At 44.7% G+C, this 21,420-nt stretch overlaps 1 protein-coding gene across 11 annotated transcripts in view; it reads left to right on the top strand.

Moving 5' to 3' along the window:
• CACNA1B (calcium voltage-gated channel subunit alpha1 B) overlaps positions 1 to 21,420 on the top strand; it is a 307,712-nt gene that overhangs the window by 263,975 nt on the left and 22,317 nt on the right. For 9 of the 11 annotated variants that reach the window (XM_033137256.1, XM_033137255.1, XM_033137254.1 and 6 more), the window contains 6 exons: positions 1,273 to 1,389; positions 4,057 to 4,122; positions 5,535 to 5,626; positions 10,048 to 10,198; positions 11,885 to 12,012; positions 19,868 to 19,964. In XM_033137256.1, coding sequence (XP_032993147.1) covers positions 1,273 to 1,389; positions 4,057 to 4,122; positions 5,535 to 5,626; positions 10,048 to 10,198; positions 11,885 to 12,012; positions 19,868 to 19,964 — 651 coding nt within the window. Of the gene's footprint in view, positions 1 to 1,272; positions 1,390 to 4,056; positions 4,123 to 5,534; positions 5,627 to 10,047; positions 10,199 to 11,884; positions 12,013 to 17,749; positions 17,847 to 19,867; positions 19,965 to 21,420 lie in introns of all 11 variants that reach the window. The other 2 variants (XM_033137251.1, XM_033137248.1) reach the window with 1 other exon arrangement.

The following is a 21,420-nucleotide window of genomic DNA, read 5'->3' as shown; positions in this document are numbered from 1 at the left end:
ATCTTCTTTTGGGCAATATTCCAAGGGCCACCTATCAGTGGTGGGCAGGGCCAGAGGCAAAAGTGGGTGTAAGATTTGACCTTTGGACAATGGTTAAGTTTGTACATACATCTGTCTTGGTCCTCCATCCAGACAAGCAAAACGAATGATCAGAATTGAAGGACATTTTTCAACCACTCAAAAGCATTCAGGGCGCAGAACAGTGCCATTGTGAGCCAAACAGAAAGACCTGAGGGGCCCTGGGCTCGAGGTTCCCCACCCCTACAAATGGTAAAAGATGAAGGGTGGTGGTGGGGGGGGGGACCAAGTCTTTAACCTGCTTAGCTTTCCTTCAAGGCCCCTGTCTGACTTTGGTACCTCTCCCTGCTCTATTCTTGAGGGAACCCAAAGTGGGCTTTTATATGTATAGAAAGGAAACAAACTGAAATGAGGCTGCTAAAAATTCCCATTCTGATTTAATTGGCTTTACACCAAACCCAGGGACTATTTGATCAATAGATGGGAAGTCCCCTGCTCTCATACACCAAAATAATTTTTGTTGGATTGGATAGTTAGTGGACTTATTTGTTGTTAATCAGAGAACAAGGCAGAATCGAACAATAAACACCACTGGCGCGGTGGAGAGATTTTACACAAAATCCAAGCTCAACTGCTAACATGGTTTTGAACTGCCTCAAAGTAAGTTGCCCTCTCCCTTCCTATAACATGGAGGAGGCTCACATCTGACCTTTCGTGACATTGTTTTTAGGCATAGGTAGGTTCATTTCATATGAGCCTTCCCTGGCTTGGTGGCTTCTAAACTCCCATCAGCCCCGAACCAGCATGGCCCAGTGGTCAGGTTGGGTGGGTGCAGTAGTCCAATCACATATGAGGGGTCCCTGGTTGACACAGGCTGCTTTAGACACCCCCTAGTCACAGCCTACACAATCACAGCTGATAATACTTCCCATTACTTTCCCTTAACGTGTAGGGTGGGAGGGTTGAAAGCCCAGGAATCCATAAGAGGGATCTCTCCCCTCTTTCTTTTCCTTTCCTTTTTCTTTTTTTGGCTACCTTCTCCATAGCCAAGGGAGGGACTCTTGTGGAGAGGAGTTTTCTCAAACATGCTGCATGTGGAGTGACCTGCACTGACAAATGTTTCTTTTGGAAGGTTTTCTGGTGGCCGATTTGCTGCTTAGAACGCGAAGCTGGTAATTTTCTTTTCTTTTTTGCGGGCCGTGGCTTCCGATCCCATCTGTGTCTGAAGGGCACAAAACCCTTTCCTCTCCGCAGGACAATTTCATCAACCTCAGCTTCCTCCGCCTATTCCGGGCAGCCAGGCTCATCAAGCTTCTTCGTCAGGGCTACACCATCCGGATCCTCCTCTGGACCTTTGTCCAGTCTTTCAAGGTGAGGTAGAGGACACTCTCTCAGCAGTCTTCCCAAGAGCCAAATGCCATGGGTGGTGGGCAGGACCAGAGGGAAAAGTGGGTGGAGCAACAGGTGTAAATTTGACCTTAATAATAATAATAATAATAATAATAATAATAATAATAATAATAAATTTTTATTTATACCCCGCCCTTCCCTGCCAAACTGGGCTCAGGGCAGCTAACACCAGTAAACTGCAACAAAAACATAAAACAATTCATTAAAAATACAGATTAAAATACAATTTAAAAATTAATTTAGACTGCAGCCTCATTTTTAAGTAGCCCACCAATCACACCAAAAGAATGTAACATCAGGGTTAAACTGAAACCAACCCAAAGGCCAGGTGGAACAGCTCCGTCTTGCAGGCCCTGCAGAAAGATGCCCAATCCCGCAGGGCCTTGGTCTCTTGTGACAGACCGTTCCACCAAGTTGGGGCCAGTACTGAGAAGGCCCTGGCCCTAGTTGAAGCCAACCTAGCATCCTTGTGGCTCGGGACCTCCAACAAATTATTATTTGAGGACCTTATGGTCCTACCTGGGACATACCAGGAGAGGCGGTCCCTTAGGTACGAGGGTCCTAAGCCGCAAAGGGCTTTAAAGGTCAAAACCAGCACCTTAAACCTGACCCTGTACTCCGCCGGGAGCCAGTGCAGCTGGTAGAGCACCGGATGAATGTGGTCCCGTGGCAAAGACCCTGTGAGGAGCCTCGCTGCGGCATTCTGCACCCGCTGGAGTTTCTGGGTCAGCTTCAGGGGCAGCCCCGCGTAGAGCGAGTTACAATAATCAAGTCTGGAGATGAACGTCGCATGGATCACTGTGGCCAGATCAGGGTGAGAGAGGTTTCTACCCACACTCACACAGCCCTATCTATCCTCCATCCAGGCAAGCAGGAGGCATTATCAGAGTCCAAGGACACATCCCAGCCAGGCATAAATCACTCAAGGAGGGGACAAAGCAACGTGGCCTGGGATAAGTTCCTTCCAGATAGAGGGGCCTGGAAGGAAAATTTGGCTGATGGCCTGAGCTTCCCCACCTATGGTTTTAACAGAGTGTAGGTGGCCATCTATCTGACATATTGTAGTCAGGGATTTGGGATAAATTTGAACTTTTTAATGGTGAATCCAACCTAACTAACACATACTTCCCAAAAACAATAAGTTAACCAAATCACAGTTATGCTTTGAAATTCATGCTTCTGTGGAAGAATGGAAGCCCTGATGTTTCATTCTTTTGGTGTGGTTGGTGGGCTACTTAAAAATGAGGCTGCAGTCTAGATTAAATTTTAAATTGTATTTTAATGAATTGTTTTATGTTTTTGTTGTGATTTTATTGGTGTTAGCCGCCCTTTGGTGGGGAAGGGCAGGGTATAAATAAAATTATTATTATTATTATTATTATTATTATTATTATTATTATTATTATTAATACTATTTAAAGAAATATGGTGATTATGTGATCAGGATTTGAACTATGAGCAACAGAAGAACTTAAAAGATCATAGTAGTGTTAAGAGACAGAAGACATGGTGCTGCAGAGGGAGAGAATAAACCACCATGGATAAGGGGGTGGGAAGTCAACAACAACAACAAACAACCAAAGGAAAAATGTTTCACTATGTATTGAAATGTATGTGTTAATTTTTTGGGAAATTTAATTTTTAAAATGATTAAAAAATGAAGTTTGTGGTTCTTTCGAATTGTACAATGCGGTTATCCAGCCAGTTACATGTGTGAAGAAATACAGAAAACACAGTTACTAATATACTAATACAGTGGTACCTCGCAAGGCGAATGCCTCGCTAGACGAAAAACTCGCTAGACGAAAGGCGTCCGCTAACGAAAGGGTGACCCACAAGACGAATTTTCCTATGGCCATGACTCGCAAAACGAAAACGTTTTGCGATTCCCCCCGTGAAACTGCGCTTCCTCCGACCATGCTTCGCAAGGCAAAATTTACGCTATACGCCAACACTCGCGGAACGAATTAATTTCGTCTTGCGAGGCACCGCTGTACATTCAAAATGTTTGTAAATGCATGTATTAGTAAAAATAACATACGAGGTATTATACTAGACAAAATTGCTTTGCAAACATTTTGAATAACAGGCCATATTGCATACAATAATGTGTATGTTAGGCAAAATTTGCACCAAGAGCCAGATTTAATTTTTGTTAGGAAACAGTCGTGAGTTTTGTGAGGAAACTTGAGAACTGTAACTTGTTAAGGGTGGTGAGAATGGTTTCTATTTCCCTCTCAGAGCTGTAGTTACCAGAGCTCTCTAGGAAAAGGGATTGGCTGTAAAAAAAACCAAAAACCCACTTTGGGAATTGTAGCTCAGCAAGGGAGAAAACAGGGGCCTCGTAACAACTCTCAACACCCTTAACAAACCACAATTCCCAGGATTTTTTTGGTAGAAGCCATGAGTGTTTAACATGCTATGATGTTACTACTGTACTTTAAATGTATAGTGCAAAATTGAACTTTAGCCTGGATCCAACCCATTAGGATTTTTAAATTCTTCTGGGGTATCAATAAACCTCTGCCTCTATGTGAAACCTTATCCAGGTGGCCACATACTAAACATTCTTGTTCTTAGATGTATCATTGCAGGTGTTGATGCTCCCCCCTTTTTTTTCACCCACAGGCGTTGCCTTATGTATGTCTTCTCATTGCCATGCTCTTCTTCATCTATGCCATTATTGGCATGCAGGTAAATTGCAGCAGTAGTCATACCAAACGCACCAGGCTGGAGTAGGGAATGGGGGAGAAATTCCAAATCTCTGCATTTTAATGCAAAGTTGCCTGATTTGCATTTTCCAAACCAATCTGTGAACTGAAACACGGGTACCCTCCATGATTCACATCTTGTGATGAACTTGGTGATGCAACCAACATGCTATCTAGTTATCCCGTTGCTGTTGTTGCTTTCAAAAAAATGCATATATTAGAGAGAAGTGTGCATAAAAATGCACATCTTACTGTTTTATTTAACAGAATTTAATATGCCGCTTGATTGATTGTTGCAAGTGTGTGTGTGTGTGTGTGTGTGTGTGTGTGTAAAACAGTTTAAAACACATCTTGAGAGGCTTGCAGAAACAAATTGTTTTTTAGGTGCCTGCCTGGTGTCAACATCTTAGAGGAAATAAATAACATTATATTATATTATATTATATTATATTATATTATATTATATTATATTATATTATATTATATTATATTATATTATATTATATTATATTATATTATATTATATTATATTATATTATATTATTATATTATCATATTAGGGAAAATTGCTTGCAGGAATGTGTACATACACTGTACATACACTGACATACAGTCAAAACTACATATACATATTTGGAGAAATTTGCACAAAACTGCTGACAAATTTTTCATGAGGATTAAAAAAAAGTACCCAGCAACACGCAAATTCCTGTGAAAACATGGACAATTGAATTAAAGATTAAAGGGGGAAACAGAGAGAAACCAAAATTGACAGATTCCTTCCCCCCTGATCTTGAAGTTCATTTTGAAGTTAGTCGTTTGCACCCAATACAACTCTGATCATGGCTGCATACAACTCAAATCTAAAGAATGCTTGAGGAATTTTATATCTGTGCATTCCAAACTGACCTGATTATTACCTACTTTGGGATCTACTTATGTTCTGGATTTTGCATTTCTCTAAATTCTTTGATATAGTTCTCATTTCAAGGTAGAAACAGGAAAAGCTGCAGAGTTCCTGTTTTAGAATGTGCCATTGCATAATGTAGGTTGGGGATCTGTTCACAGAAAAACCTTAGTACCCTCACCAAGCTAAATAAACCACAATGATTGAATTGGTATAAAACAGATTTAATACACTGCTGGTTTAGATCCTCAATTCCACCCTGCAGATTTTAAAAGGAGGAAAAAAATGCAACAGGCAAAATGAAGATGGGGGGTGGTGGTGGTGGTAAATTGAGAGAAACTGAATTTGACAGATCTCCCCATCCCTAAGCAATATGCTTGCTGTTTAGAAACACAGTCAGTGCTGCTTGCTTCTCTGATGACTTTGCCTCCAATTGGATTTCCATTTAATTTGCCTTTTGACCATTTCCTCTTGCCCCCCCCCCCCAGGTCTTTGGAAACATTGCACTGAATGACGACACTGCCATCAATCGACACAACAATTTCCAAACGTTTTTGCAAGCCCTGATGCTGCTTTTCCGGTAAACAAGAAACCATCTCTCTGTAATCAAATTCATTGACCCTTCTGGCAGTAGCAGAGCTCCACCGGGAGGTGGAGACCAGGCGGGGGCATGGCTGGCATGCAACCCGGGAGGCATGGTGTGCATCCTGGGGGTGTGGCGTGCCGCCTGCAGGGGCATGGCACCCAGCTCTGGTGGGGGGCAGCCGTGATGGCACGCCACTGGGATCATGCTGCCGGGGGTGGTGCACTCCCCCCGCCTCCCTCTTCCTCCGCCAGTGCATTCTGGGGTGGGTGTCAATGGGAGGAGATAAGGCCATTCATAAGCAAACTATCATAATCTGTGTGTTCACTTAAAATGAAACAACTCCTAGGCCTGGGGCAGCCAGGACCAGCATATTTGGACCAATTCACAGCAACAATTTGACAGTAGCGATGACACACCAAAGTTCCCACCAGTGCCTGCTTGTTTTGTGTGATGGTCTTTCTTGAAGTTGTTTGTGCAAGGTCCCACCTCATCTGTCAGTGCATAGGAACACCAGAACACTGGGAGCAGGCTCTCTTACATCCAGTGCTCACCTGATGAGCCCTCATGTTATTATTGATCCCATATATTAAAAAGTAGTTAATCATGGAGGACATAGTTAAACCATGGAACTCACTCCCACAGGAGTCAGTGATGGTCACCAACTTGGATGGCTTTAAGAGAGGATTAGACAGATTCATGGAGGAGAGAACTATTCATGGCTACTATCCATGATGGCTGTGTGTTGCCTCCATAATCAGAGGCAGTAATGCTTCTGAATACCAGTTGCTGGAAACCCCAGGAGGGGAGAGTGTTCTTGTGCTCGGTTCCTACTTGTGGGTTTCCCATTGGGGCATCTGGTTGTCCACTGTGAGAATAGGACACTACTTAGGCCATTGGCCTGGTCCAGCAGGTTCTTCTGATGTTTTTGTGTCTGTCTGTATGCTTTATTTCCTCCCCTGGCCTTCCTTCAGCATAGGTTCCCTGCCTTGTGGAACACCTTCTCAACTCCCTGGAACTCACTGCCCCCCCCCTCTGTTCACATCTTCAGTTCCCTGCTTTACTTCCTCCCAGTCTCTTTTTCTCATAGTATCTCCATCTTCCACCTTTCTGGCTTCCCCACCCTCAGAGGTAGGATCTCTGTCTGCCTGCTTCCATTCTCTCTTAGGGCTTATCCACATTTTGCAGGCACAGGTCCATATGTTAAAGCTCCATCTCCAAGCACCTTTTCTTTTTCTTTTTCTTTTGCTGCCCTGGAGCTTTCCCTGAAAAAAACACCTCGCTCTTCACCACTGAATTGGAGCACATGTCAGTTTGGGTTTTCTGTTTGCAGCAATTCAGTTTAAAGAGTAGGTTTTCATGGGTTCAGACAGAGCTTTAAAGCTCTGGGAAGCACGGAGGAAAGGTAAGTGATAAGCCCTCAGTTAGGGACTCTCTGGGGAAATGCAGACAGCTCCTTCTCTATTTTTCAGCTGCATACTTTCCTCAGCGCTGACTTCACTGCTAGGAGGTGGACGCTTCTTTTCCAATTGGCTGGACAATCTCACTAGCAGCTGCAGAGCTGGCTCCTAACCATATGTTTATGTAAATACTTACATCTTACCTCTCAGCCTCTTGCTGGGACTCCAGCACTCCTGACAAACACCCATTAAAAATGATTACCAACCAGTTGAAAGATTCAAATCAGCCACATATTAAAGCCACAGAAGCTGGAGGGGAGGGGAAATGAAATCAAGTTGTAAGGCACAAGGAAACAAAAAGATTTGGAAGTGTGTAGAAATGTGGGTAGAGAAGGCCCTGCCCACAATTAGCATGTGGCCCCTGAAAGGTTTCCCAAAAGGGAATGTGGCCCACAGACAGACTAAATTTTCCCACCTCTGTTTGATATTTTGCTGGTGGTAAAAATGTCACGCATGGCATGAAATCGTCCTTAAATGATTATGTATGCAAATATCCAGTTGTTTAGCTGGAAGGGTGATGGGTGTTAGCATAATCTGTTCTCATGCTCAGATTATGTTGATAAAAGCTGCAGTGGGCCTTGCCTCTACCTGCCCCCTGCATCTTTCAATTCCTCCAAAGCAGAAGTTAATGCAAACTTAATTGTTTACATCAGACAGCTTGTGTTCATTAACACTTCAGCATTACCTGGCATTAATCCTGTGGTATTCAAACTGTTAATGAACACAAATCCTTTATGTGCACAAATCCTAACTTAATTTAATTGGGTCTTTTATTTTCCATAAAGAGATTAGGCGCTCTGCTTCTAAGCTTGTGAGATCTAATTTCTCTCCCCCACTCCCCGATATGACAGAAAACACAGGTCTCTTTGACAGAAAAGTCCACTTCAAGCAATCTGTCTCTGTGTTCTTTCTATCTATCTATCTATCTATCTATCTATCTATCTATCTATCTATCTCTGTCTCTGTCTCTGTCTCTATCTCTATCTCTATCTCTATCTCTATCTCTATCTCTATCTCTATCTCTATCTCTATCTCTATCTCTATCTCTATCTCCCAGTCTCCAACAGGAAGTCCCAGGGCAAGTCACAGCATTAAAAACATTAGACGGTAAAGGTCTAACAAAGGGAGCACCCTGTACCCATGACACTCCCCTGGGTGATTTAGAACCCAATTATGCAGGCTTCTAAACTGTGGGAGTGGGGGAGGGCTCTACCACTTCAAGAAGTTCCTTACTTCTGCTCCGAATTGGTGGACAATTGGAGCACAGCAGAGCTCACTTGTGTGGTCCTTTTATCATGACTTATGTGGCTCTCCATGCCTCGCTGACAGGACCTCAAATCTCGTTCTAGGCCATACCACACCCTTCGCCAGCTCTCCTTCACACATTCCTTAAATGTTTCTGCCTAGCTGGAAAGTGTTTTTGAACTATGATAATGCTTCTTGCTTCCTGGATGGAGGGGTGGAGGAGTCTCTCTCTCTCCTATCTCTCTCTCTCTCTCTCTATCTCTCTCTCTCTCTGTGTGTGTGTGTGTGTGTGTGTGTGTGTGTTGGGGAACTTCTAACTTCTATGTGGGTAAAATGTAAAAGGTAAAGGTAAAGGACCCCTGACTCTGGGGTTGCGGCGCTCCTCTCACTTTACTGGCCAAGGGAGCTGATGTTTGTCCACAGACAGTTTTTCCGGGTCATGTGGCCAGCATGACTAAGCCGCTTCTGGCGAAACCAGAGCAGTGCACAGAAACACCGTTTACCTTCCCGCTGGAGTGGTACCTATTTATCTACTTGCACTTTGATGTGCTTTCAAACTGCTAGGTTGGCAGGAGGGTAAAAGCTAAGAATCGGCCTCGGTCCAGTATACCTGAAGGAGTGTCTTCACACCCATTGTTCTGCCTGGACACTGAGGTCCAGCGCCGAGGGCCCTTTGGCAGCTCCCTCACTGCGAGAAGCCAAGTTACAGGGAACCAGGCTGAGGGCCTTCTCAGTAGTGGCACCCGTCCTGTGGAACGCCCTCCCACCAGATGTCAAAGATAAATACAACTACCAGACTTTTAGAAGACATCTGAAGGCAGCCCTACTTAGGGAAGTTTTTAATGTTTAATAGACTATTGTATTTTAATATTCTCTTGGAAGCCGCCCAGACTGGCTGGGGAAACCCAGCCAGATGGGCGGGGTATAAATAATAAATTATTATTATTATTATTATTATTATTATTATTATTATTCCACCCATTTTTGCCTCTTTTCCCAACCATCACTTACATGCATTTCCAGGATGTTCCCCTCCCCTAAAGAAGTACCACCCTTGGGCTGAAAAAGGTTCCCAACCCCTTTGATATACTATACAGTGAGGGAGCTATTGTAGATGTGACTGTTGCCTTCTCTAGTTTGCTCCCTCTTGCACATTCTTTACCACCCACTAAAGAATGTTAAGGAACACCACAGGCAGATGGCATACTCATGCAACACACGTACAATAAGCAACCATAAGAGATCTGCTGGATCAGGCCAGTGGCCCATCTAGTCCAGCATCCTGTTCTCACAGTGTCCTACCATATGCCTATGGGCTGTCTGAAAGCAGAACCTGATCTCAACAGCATTCTCCCATTTTGTAGTTCCCATCAATTGGTATTCAAAAGCATTACTACTGTCATCAGTGAAGGTATAACGTAGCCATTTGAGTTTAGTGGCCACTTACACTCCATGAATCTGCCTAATCCTCTGTTAAAGCCATCCAGGTTGGTGACCATCCCTGCCTCCTGCAGGAGCAAGTTCCATACTTGAACTTTGCATCCTTTTGCCTGTCCTGAATCTCCCAACATTCAGCTCCATTGGGCACCCGTGAGTTCTAGTGCTTTGTGAGAAACGGAGGAAATGTTTTCTCTTTTCCATTCTTCACCCTATGCGTAATTTTGTACACTTCTTTTTAGTTCAATGAGACAGCTTCTTTTTTTCTGCTTTCAGGAGCGCCACTGGAGAAGCTTGGCATGAAATCATGCTTGCATGTCTCAGCAACCAAGCCTGCGATAAGCTCTCCAACCTTGGCAAAAATGAGTGCGGCAGTGACTTTGCCTACTTCTACTTTGTCTCCTTCATTTTCCTCTGCTCCTTTCTGGTGAGTTGGTCATTCCGCTTATCTTGCTTGCCCATCCCTGTGCTGCAACTACCCTCCACATTCAAGGTCCTCAGTCCCCCAGAGACATGCATCTTAAGTATCAAAAGCCAGGCTAAATAAGTATTTATGGTTGCATCTAGTGTGTGTTTTTCCTGGGGGTACTCAATGGTACCCAGTACCAGCATCTGATTTTCTTGTTTTTTAAAAGTGTGGCACTTACACTAACAACTTCATGGTGAGTGCTGGCACCTATTTTTCTAGAAGAAAAGCACTGGCTGCATCACTGCATCCTTTAATCAGTGAGACTCTGCCATATTGGTGAAACAGCACATCACAAAGAAACTATCTAGTTTCTTTTTGTGCGATGATTCACCAATGTGCAGGTAGTGCCACTGATTAAGGAATGTTTCAATGCATCCAGACATGCTGTCGTATCAAAACAGTTGTGTGTGTTTTTGTTTGTTTGTTTTTTGCAGAGCCTAGGGCTTGCCAACCAGAAGGTCGGCAGTTCAAATCCCCGCGACGGGGTGAGCTCCCGTTGCTTGGTCCCTGCCCCTGCCAACTTAGCAGTTTGAAAGCACATCAAAGTGCAAGTAGATAAATAGGTACCGCTCCGGCGGGAAGGTAAACGGTATTTCCGTGTGCTGCTCTGGTTCGCCAGAAGCGGCTTAGTCATGCTGGCCACATGACCCGGAAGCTGTACGCTGGCTCCCTCTGCCAGTAAAGCGAGATGAGCGCCACAACCCCAGAGTCATCCGTGACTGGACCTAATGGTCAGGGGTACCTTTACCTTTAAAATGTTCCCAGTGTGGCTCTGGGCAGGATGTAGAGCAGATTCAGCAAAGCCATAAAACAATACGAATTGGAATTGGAGAAACCCCCTTTTCACTGTGGCTCAGAAGAGGGAGAACCTTTATCAGCCAGATTGCTGATTTCCAGGGGTCACATGCTAGTGGCAGGGAAGGTCAGAGGCAAGAAGTGGGTGCAGCAATGGACAGGACAACCTTTCCACCCACCAGTAGGCTGAATTCCAGCCACACAAACTCAGAGGCTTCTGTTTATGCACACCTCATATCTCTCTCACCATCCAGGCAAGCAAGAGGGCTTAGCAGTATTCAAGGATGTGTTCAAGGATGCTTCCCAGTTGGGCAAAAGCATGAGAAGGGCATGGAAGGGAGACATGGGCCACATTCACACCATACATTTAAAACACTATGGAACCACTTTTAAAAGTCATGGCTCCCCCAAAGAATACTGGGAACTATAGTTCGTTAAGGGTGTTAGGAAGCCCCTATTCACTATAATTTCAACCCCCCTTTCCCCGGGGAACTCTGTGAATTGTTCCTCTGTGAGGGGAATTGGGGCCTCCTTAAAACTCTCAGCACCCCTAGCAAACTACAGCTCCCCAAAAATTGTGGGATGAGTCATGACTGTTTAAAGTGATATCATAGCATTTTCAATGTATGATCAAAAGTTTACACAGATTTCTGCATTTGGCACTTCAGACTCCACCTTTTTCTCTTCAACAACAACAACAACAACAACAACAACAACAACAGTTTATTTATACTCCTCTTCCTTTTTGAGTTATCCTTTTGTTTTTGCATTGATTCCTTAGTAAGAGAAGCTAATGTCTTTCCTCCTTCCCACCCCCAAATTTCATCTCCCTCTCCCTCCCCTTTGCAGATGTTGAACCTGTTTGTGGCTGTAATTATGGACAACTTTGAGTACTTGACACGAGACTCTTCCATCCTAGGACCCCACCATCTTGATGAGTTTATCCGCGTCTGGGCTGAGTACGACCCTGCAGCCTGGTACGTATGCTCTTGCAAGCGCACCTTAAAATAATAGAACAGTAGAGTTGGAAGTGACCTAAGAGTCATCTTGTCCAACCCCCTGCAATGCAGGAATCTCAGCTAAAGCATCCATGGCAGATGGCCATCCAACCTCTGCTTAAAAACCTCCAAGGAAGGAGAGTCCACAACCTCCTGAGGGAGACTGTTGCACTGTCGAACTGCTCTTACTGTCAGAAAGTTTTTCTTCACGTTTGGTCAGAATCTCCTTTCTTGTAACTTAAAGCCATTGGTTCAAGTCCTACCCTCCAGAGCAAGAGAAAATTTGTTCCCTCTTCCATGTGACAACCCTTAAGATATTTGAAGATGGCTATCATATCTCCTCCCAGTCTCCTCTTTTCCAGGCTAAACATACCCAGATCCTTCAACAGTTCTTCATAAGGTTAGGCTTCTAGACCCTTGATCATCTTAGTTGCCCTCCTCTGCACACATTCCAGCTTGTCAACATCCTTCCTAAATTGTGGTGCCCAAAGCTGGACACAGTATTCCACACAGTGTCGTCTGACCAAGATAGAACAAAGTGGTACTATTATTTCCCTTGATCTGGACACCATACTTCTGTTGATGCAGCCTAGAATAGCATTAGCATTTGTTTTTTTGCCACTACATCACACTGTTGACTCATGTTAAGCTTGTGGTCTACCAAGACCCCTAGATCCTTTTCACATGTACTGCTAGTAAGCCAGATGTCCCCTATCCTATATTTGTGCATCTGGTTCTTCCTGCCCAAGAGCAGAACCTCATCTTTGTCTGTACTGAAATTCATTTTGTTAGATCCAATAAGATCATTTTGAACTCTGATTTTGCCTTCTGTGGCATTAACTACTGCTCCCAGTTTGGTGTCATCTGTAAAATTGATGAGAATCTCCTTAATTCCTTCATCCAAGTCATTTATAAAGACATTAAACAACAACAGGCCCAGGACAGAACCCTGCGGCACCCCACTTGTCACTTTTTTCCAGGGTGATGAGGAACCATTAATAAGTACTTTTTGGGTTCGGTCAGCCAACCAGCTACAAATCCACCTAACCTCATTTTACCAGCTTCCTTTCAAGAATATCATGAGGTGCTTTGTCAAATGTCTTACTGAAATCAAGATGCACTATGTCCACAGCATTCCCTTGATCCACCAAGCTTGTAACTTCATTAAAAAGAAAGAAAGAAATGAGACTGGTTGGGCATGACTTATTTTTGAGAAACCCATGCTGAGTATTAGTAATCACAGCAGCATTTTGATAAATATATCTATTCTCACACATCAGGGAAATCTGTGCATTTCGAGTTCATCCATTGATCATCTCACCCCCTCAGTCCTCTCCCCATCGACATTTTCAGAGATTAAAAGAAGTGCTCATATTATGGGGGGTGGATGAGCAGAGGGAACACTCTTTTAATGCTTCTGAATTCCACATGCAGATAGGAAGAGCACTGTTGCACTCAGGTGCTGCTGGTGGGCTTCCCATTGGGGCACCTGGTTAGTCACTGTGAGAACAGAATGATGCACTGGACGCGCTGCTGGTCTGTTCCATTAGTGCTCTTCCTATGTTCCTTTTTTAAAAGGCTGCCATAACTAACCATGATAGAGGGCATGCAGTGGGCATGAAGGAACTAGCGGATTAGTTTGTGGATTTCATTATGGGCATCTCTATCTCACTACCCCAATAATTTGAGTACTGATGATAATTTGACCTATGTCAGTGTGAATATTGATGCAATGAAATATTTAAAATGCAACAAACTTGTTGCCTGCTAATTTAGTCTTGTAAATCAGGCCCCAGAAGTTATACAAGTCAGCATATTTGTTCTAAGCCTAATAATAGGGCTGGTGGAGGAATTCAATTTAATTTGTATCTTCATAAGAAACTACCATATTTGCAGCTCTTCAAGCAACACGTGGACCAAAACAGCTCTTCTTCCAAAAATTGCAGTTCTCTGAACTTTGCAATGCAGTTTCCTAACAAAACAACGTGTCACAAAAATGTATATATTACAGGAAAGTGTGCATGAAAATGCATATATTGGTGAATAAAACATACAATATGCATTATGTTAGGGGACATTACTTGCAAAAATGCATGTAATAAGTCGAAACTGCAGACAAAAATGAGTTTTAGTAAGAAAATTAGCACTATAATGCTGATGAATTTCCAGAGGATTTAAAATAAAATAGAACTAAATAATTGATAGATGCTGTGGAAATGCAGAACAAATTTAAATTAGAAAAATGAAAGGGAAACTTAAATTGACCAATAAGTTCATCCCTATCTAAGAGGCTCATAGTCTTCATTGCCACCACCCAGAAGTCCCCTCCCTGGTAGCCAGGATGTGTCTTCTACCAAGTAGACTGATGGAGGAAAGGAAGATTGATACATTTTTGTGCTCAGTGTGGGAGGGTGCTAATGATTTCCTCTGGGTCCAGCATAGCAGCCAATGAGATTGGCAAGCAGGGGTCAAGGCAGTCTCTCCTTCCTCCACCAGCCTGCTTGCTCCCTCTGGATAGAATTCCAGGTAATCTCCCAGGTGAGTTGTTAATTGCAAGGCTGCACTACTTGCAATGATCACATGAATAATATGGTTGTCTGACTCCACTCACAGGTGGAAATCAATGGAGAGGTAAGTAGACATTGGAAGTCAATTTTATGGGACCTGGGAGAATAACAGCAATGCATAGATCCACAAACTTCCTTTCTGCTGATGTGGAAAGAAACTTAAGAAATAAAACAAAGAGAAATCAAGCTTAATGGTGTTTAGGAAAGATGCTTATGATTTCTAGAAATGTGATGAAATGCCTTTTTGCCTCTACTTTAAATGTTTTCTATGTGAGGTGGGTTGATCTAATAACATTTTGATCTTTTAATAATGCCATCTTCCGGTTGTCAGTTTCTGGACTTAAAAAGAACTGTATTTGAACTTGTTCTGTTCTGTGAAGAATATAAGGCTATTACTTGGGTTCCCTCCCTCCCTCCATGCCTCCCTCTCCCCCTTTCCCTCTGCTTCTTCCTCCCTCCCTCCTCCCCTTTCAGAATATTACTGAGCACCTTCCAGATATTCTGAATGATAACTTTCATCATCCCCAACTGCCAGTCATGCTGACTGTGGCTGATGGGAATTGTAATCCAAAACCTCTGGAGGGCACAAGGTTGGAGATGACTAGGGTTAAAGGATATACCCCCCCCCCTTTAAAAAAAAGAAAAGAAAAGAAATGCATGCTGATTATTTTCTCAGCTGCCAGGTGAATTGGATGGTTATTGAGCTGGCATGGGAAGTTGCCCATCTCACAGGTGATAACCCAATCCACAGATGGAATTATTATGCGTTGTAGCCAATGTTAATTGTACTCAATAGACCCACTGAAATTAGTGGGCAAGGGCCACTTAGGTTCATTTATTTCAGTGGGTCTACTCTGAGTCGGACTAGCATTGTATAAAATCCACTAGGTTGTATCCAACGACTTTGAGTAGATCCATTGAAATTAATAGACCTAAGCTAGTCAAGTTTATTAATGTCAGTGGGTTTACTCTGAGTAGGGCTAACATTGGATGTTCCCATTATTGGGTGTTTTGCAGTTCATTTCCATGCAGACAGTATCATATGAGGACTTTTGACCATAATTATAAACAGATTTCAAACTACACTGCCTCCCCCAAACAACCCTTGGAATCATAAGAGTTCTGTGCTTGGACTATACCATTTTAAATTGGAGGTAGAGGCTCACCTGACTGCATGGGCATGTGTACACACACACACACACACACACACACACACACACACACACAAAATATCCATCCACATAGAAAACTATAGATACTAGGATGACAGATTGTAGCATAACCATTACCCTGATATGCACGCTGCCATATGAACACCCACCTGTACAATGCAGTGGTACAGTCCAGAGACACAACATTATTCCATTTATTTCCAGTCTTCAGGGTCAGAGTGCCACTGTTGTATAACCAAACAGCAACAGACATACCAAAATAGTCCCATGCATGAGATGGAGGTTCAGCAGAGGCTGGGTGGTCATCTGTCAGGGTTAATACAGCTTCACCCTGCATTGCAGATCCTGCATAATTGAGCAGGGAGCATGAACTAGATGACCCCAAAGACCCCATCCAAATCCTCCCTGCTGTGATTCCAAGAGTTGCTCTTGCTTATGACAGTTACTTTACAGCTTCACAAGAATATAACATGAGCCCTGTTGGATGCCACCTTATGAATGTTAGTCTTCACTACAATTTCTTGCTGTAGAGATGGGGAACCCACAGGTGTTGCCAAACTTCAACTCCTACCATCTCAGATCATTAGCCATGCTGGCTGAGGTTGATGGGAATTGTAGTCCTTTTGGGGGGGGGTCAGAGGTTCCCCACCTCTATCCTAGCAAGTCAGTTTTTTGACAACTCAGGGACACTTCTTTTTTGGGGGCACTTCCCTAACATTCACATCACTCCATTTTCATGTTTTGTTGACTGCTTTAAGCCATAAGAACACCATATTAGCCTGGCTGATGGTTCAGGCCAATGGCCCATCTTGTCCATCACAGAGACCACTGGCGTATGGAGCCACTTTGCCGCCTGGAGCGGCAAATGCGGGGGGCACCCCCCCCCCGGGGCCAGAGTGCCTCTCCGTAGCGTGCGTGCGTCGTGACATCACAATGCACACGCGCTACGGAGCGCAGTCCATCCGGGCTGCAGGTGGGGTGCTGCCCCTCGGCGGAGGCAGCTCTACCTCGCCGCTGCTGCCTCGCCGCTACCTGGAAAGGAGTGAAGCCGGGCGTGAGAAGCCTCCACACGGAAGTGGTGCCGGGCGGTGGCTTGGGAGTCGCAGGGGGGCGGCGAGTGTCACCCCTCCTCCAGGCTGGAACCGGCTGGTACCGGGGGTGTGCCGCTCTCAATGCCCCCACCTTCCTACGCCACTGACAGGGACCCACCAGATGCACAAATAAGAGGCCCCAGAGTAGAACATGAGTGCAACAGCACCCTTCTGATTCCCAACAGCAGGCATTCAGCAGCAAACTGCCCCTGACTGTGCAGGCAGAACACAGCCATCATGGAAGTGAACTGCAAAACTTGCAGGCATGGGGGGGGAAAGCTACAGTCCCTGATTTACCTGCCATTATTGGCTCTTTCCTGTGCCTCAGGCCGTTTGAAGGGCCATTGCTCAATAGTAGTGCATTTGCTTTGCTTGCAGAGGAAGCTGGGTTCCATCCCTGACATCTCCGGGTAGGGCTGCGAGAGATCCCTATCTGCAGTCCTGGAGAGCCGCTGCCAGTCAGAGTAGGCCTGACTCAGTACAAGGCAGCTTGCTCTGTTCCAGCATGCCTTTTTTTTGTATTCATTAGGGGGGGGGGAAACTTTCCCCCTTATTGTTTTAATGATTAATTTACAACTGAGGATGTTTTTTAAAAAAATTCTTCTAGGGATTGGGTTAATTCAATAGGGCTGCTTCTGAGTGGATGGCATCGTGTAGTCCTACGTCTATCATCCACTGCTGCTGAAATATTTCCCTCCACAGCTAGTTTTCAAGGAAATCTGGGGACTCTGAAATTGAACATGACTCTCCCATTCTTTCTTCTACTTTTTATGTTTTTAGGGGGGGTTGACATCAGGACGCTCTGCAATAGAGCCATCTCTCTTCCATATATTTCTCCCCCCCCCCCCTTTTGGTCATAACTCATGATTTTTTTTTTCCTTTCCAGTTGCCGGATACATTATAAGGAGATGTACAGTTTGTTGCGAGCTATTGCTCCACCTCTGGGCTTAGGAAGGAAATGCCCTCATAGGGTGGCATACAAGGTTTGGCATTTCAGCGGGGGGGAAACCCTTCCAGTATATTTCTCCTCTATTTGTTTGCCTTGAATTTGAACCTTTAATTTAATTTGATTAAAACAAAAACAAACAAACAAACAAACCTGAATTGCAAAGGCAAAGAAAAAGAAGAATAAACTGGACTGGACTAACCCCTTTGCCTGAACAAGAATGATTGACAAGCCCCCCCACCCCACCCCCACCCCTGGATCTTACCCTTTCCCGTCTAGCATCTCTCCTCACACACAATGATGCGCACTTGCCTGGACATGGGCAGCTTTATGAGACAGTCAGCTTTGAAAAGCTTCCCTTCTCCAGAACAGGGGGTGGGAGCAGTTGGGGGGCAGGCTACCCCATTCCAAAAGTTTTGAGTTGATTTATTGAGGAGGTGCTCATCAAATTTACAGATGGTGCCAGGCTGGGCTAGCAAACGGAATGTGGATACAAGATTTACCTTAACAGATTCGAGGGCCAAAAGTAACAAAATGAATTTCAACAGGGACCAAGGTATGGGTCTATACTTAGGCAGGAATAACCAAATATAGGATGGAGGACACCTGGTTTGCTAGCAGTACATGTGAAAAGAATCTAGGGGCCACAAGTTTAACATGAGCCAACAGTGTGATGCAGCAGCAAAAAAGCTAATGCTACTCTAGGCTGCATCAAGAGAAGTAATAGTGTCCAGATCAAGGGAAGCCATAGTACCACCCTATTCTGCCTTGGTCTGACTACAGCTGCTGACATGGAGGTACAGACCTGATGCCGGGGGTCAGCTAGGTCAGGCACTGACTGAGGGTCCCTCGGCTGGGTCCCTCACCAGCTCAACCCAACCATTCACCACCCTCCCTGCTAGGGACCTAAATGTTTTTCAGTGATGGATGACAGAGTTGCTTTTGAACAAAAGGCAACCTGAGTTCTCCAAGCAGGCTGCTTGTCCATTTATGTGTCCCCAAATGTAATGTCCTGGCCTATCAATCTCTGAAATCTGTTTCTTGGCTCTATAATCTAGACGGGGCTGAAAAAAAATATGGGGATCCAGTGGAAGGTGAGGAGTGCAGTTGTTGTCCAAGGTGTGGTGGCTGAGAAAGCATGTGGCATCCACCACCACAAACAGTGCTGGTCCCTGCATTGGTTGGCAGGGACATTGGGAGGTGAGGGCATTGTTGTCACTATGCCAAGGGCCCTCTGAAGTCTGATGCCAGCCTTGTGTTATTGAAAGTGGAAATCTCCCTTGTTTTTGCCTCCATTTTACCCATCATTATTAGCCTCGCCTCCAATCTAAGCAACAAAAGCCTGCCCAGGAAAGGAGAACCATTTTAGTAAAGCCATGTCTGACTGTCCCATAATGCTCTGTATCGCTTCTCCTCGGCATGATGAGTACAGCCCCTTGACACCTGCACAACCACCTGTTTGAGAATATATGGGAATGCCCCCCCCCACCCATGGTTTCAAACCCCTTTCCTTCCCACCTGCTTTTGCCCACACTCAATCATTCTGTACTGCTACCGCAGGGATTTGAACCTCTTTTTTAAAAAAAGAAAAAGAAAAAGAGAAGACGATGAGCACATGGAAAGAGAGATGCTCAATGACAGGAATAGCCAAGGTGTTGCTCTCCAGTTGATGCTGGACTCCAACTCCCATTGTTCCTACCCATTGGCCATGCTGGCTGCAGCTCATGGCAGCTGTAGTCTGACAATGGCTAGAGGGCACCACGTTGGCTACCCCAGCTCAAAGAGATGAAATTGGAAAAGAAACCATCTGATTTAACCCTCCTCTTTGTTATTAACCTCCCTTTGTTTTGTTTCTTCTCCCTGAAAACAATCTAATTAATCAGATCTCTCTCCTTCTCTCTTGCTCTCTTGTCTGCTTTCCACTTCATCCCTGGTCCCCTTCCCCTCTGTTTGACACTTGGCTCTAACTTGGTTCTTTCCCCACCTGTGATCCCTCCCCATCTTCTGGCTTCTGCTTCTTTCTCTCTCTCCCTCTCTTTCTATCTCTCTGGTTCCAAGTGGGCGTATCAGTTACACGGACATGTATGAGATGCTGAGACACATGTCCCCACCACTTGGACTGGGAAAGAAATGCCCAGCTCGCGTTGCCTATAAGGTTAGACCAGACAACCAGTGCCATATGTTCTGTTGTTGCTAAGGCTGAACTGCCTCCATTTCCTGTAGTATTTGTGGTGTCTTCTAAGCTATTTCAGATGCTTCATAATCTCCCTAGTTCAGGGGTGTCCAACACATGGCCCAGCCCATAGCAGCTGTACAACAAAGAGGCTACTGGGACGGGAAACACACCAGCAGCAGAGGCTGGTGCTAATTGGGACTGGTAGGTTGGAAGGCAGTGAGATCAGTGGCAGATAGAGTCAGAGAAGATGGCTGGTGGAGCCAGAGTCAATAATAGGCATAGCCAACTAATTGTGGCCTTTCCCCCATCATCCTCTTTGCTGAATTCTACAAGGGCAAAACTGAGACTGAGGGGGTGGAAGCTGGCAGTAATAGCCACCCCTTGGGCTGATCGTAATTATGAAGGCAGTTAGGTGGAGGCCATCTGAGGGCAGATTGAGTTGGTGGCACTGCCTCACTTGCCTTAATTGGGCAACCTCCACTGCCATCACACGGCTTTCAGAAATGTAGAGCTGTGCCCACAGGGTCCTATAGTTGGAACTCCTACTTGGTCCTTTGGCTTCAAGCAGCAGGCAGATTCTAAGTGCCCCCATAGGCGTGCAGAGTTCAGGTAGAGACTTTGGAGAGTTTGTGTACTCATATCCAAGTGCTCGAAGGCTGAACATTTAAAAGGGGCTCATGCCCCACCAAAGAGTTACTGGTGGAGGGGGCATAGCTTATTGGTAGGGTATCTCTCTTCAATACAGAACATCCCAGGTTCACTCCCTGGCACCTGCAGGTAGGTCTGAGACAGACTCCCATCTGAAATTCCAGAGACTCATTGCCAATCAGGGTAGAAAATTCTGAGCTAGATGGACCAATGTTAGTGCATTTGCCTTGCATGCAGAAATCCCCGTGTTCAATCCACTGTGTCTCCAGGTAGGGCTGGGAGAGACTCCAAGCTTGAAACTCTACAGAGTAGCTGCCAGTTCAGTGTAGACAATAATGAGTTATCTGAACCAGTGGTCTCACTGAGTACAAGGCAGCTTCCTATCTTCCCATGGTTTGACGCAGTGTTCTCCTATCAATCTGTCACCTTCCCTTTAAGAGACCTGGAAGTCCACCTCTATTGGTGCCTCTTATGCAAGATGGGAAGGAGAGAGAGAGAATGTAAATTTAATATTTTATGGGAAGGGGAATTTATGGGTGAGTCTCTGGGCACCTGTGGGTTAAGAAATGAAGCCATTTCAATCCATTTGAGTTTGACACCCCTGTTCTAGTTTGAAACATTCCGCATCTCTGACTAAGTCATTACAGCTGTGGTGCCCATTACACCTTTCTAGCTAGCTGAGTTTCTACCTGTCCATAAATATATTTATATCCTGGTTCATTTTTCGGATTCTACCTGACCCCTTCCTTTTCTTTCTGCATCAAGTAAGAGACCAATAATTCCCAAT

The sequence above is a fragment of the Lacerta agilis genome, chromosome Z (genome assembly GCF_009819535.1).
Source record: "Lacerta agilis isolate rLacAgi1 chromosome Z, rLacAgi1.pri, whole genome shotgun sequence".
Classification (NCBI taxonomy): domain Eukaryota; kingdom Metazoa; phylum Chordata; class Lepidosauria; order Squamata; family Lacertidae; genus Lacerta; species Lacerta agilis.
This window is presented reverse-complemented; position numbering and strand designations above follow the sequence as displayed.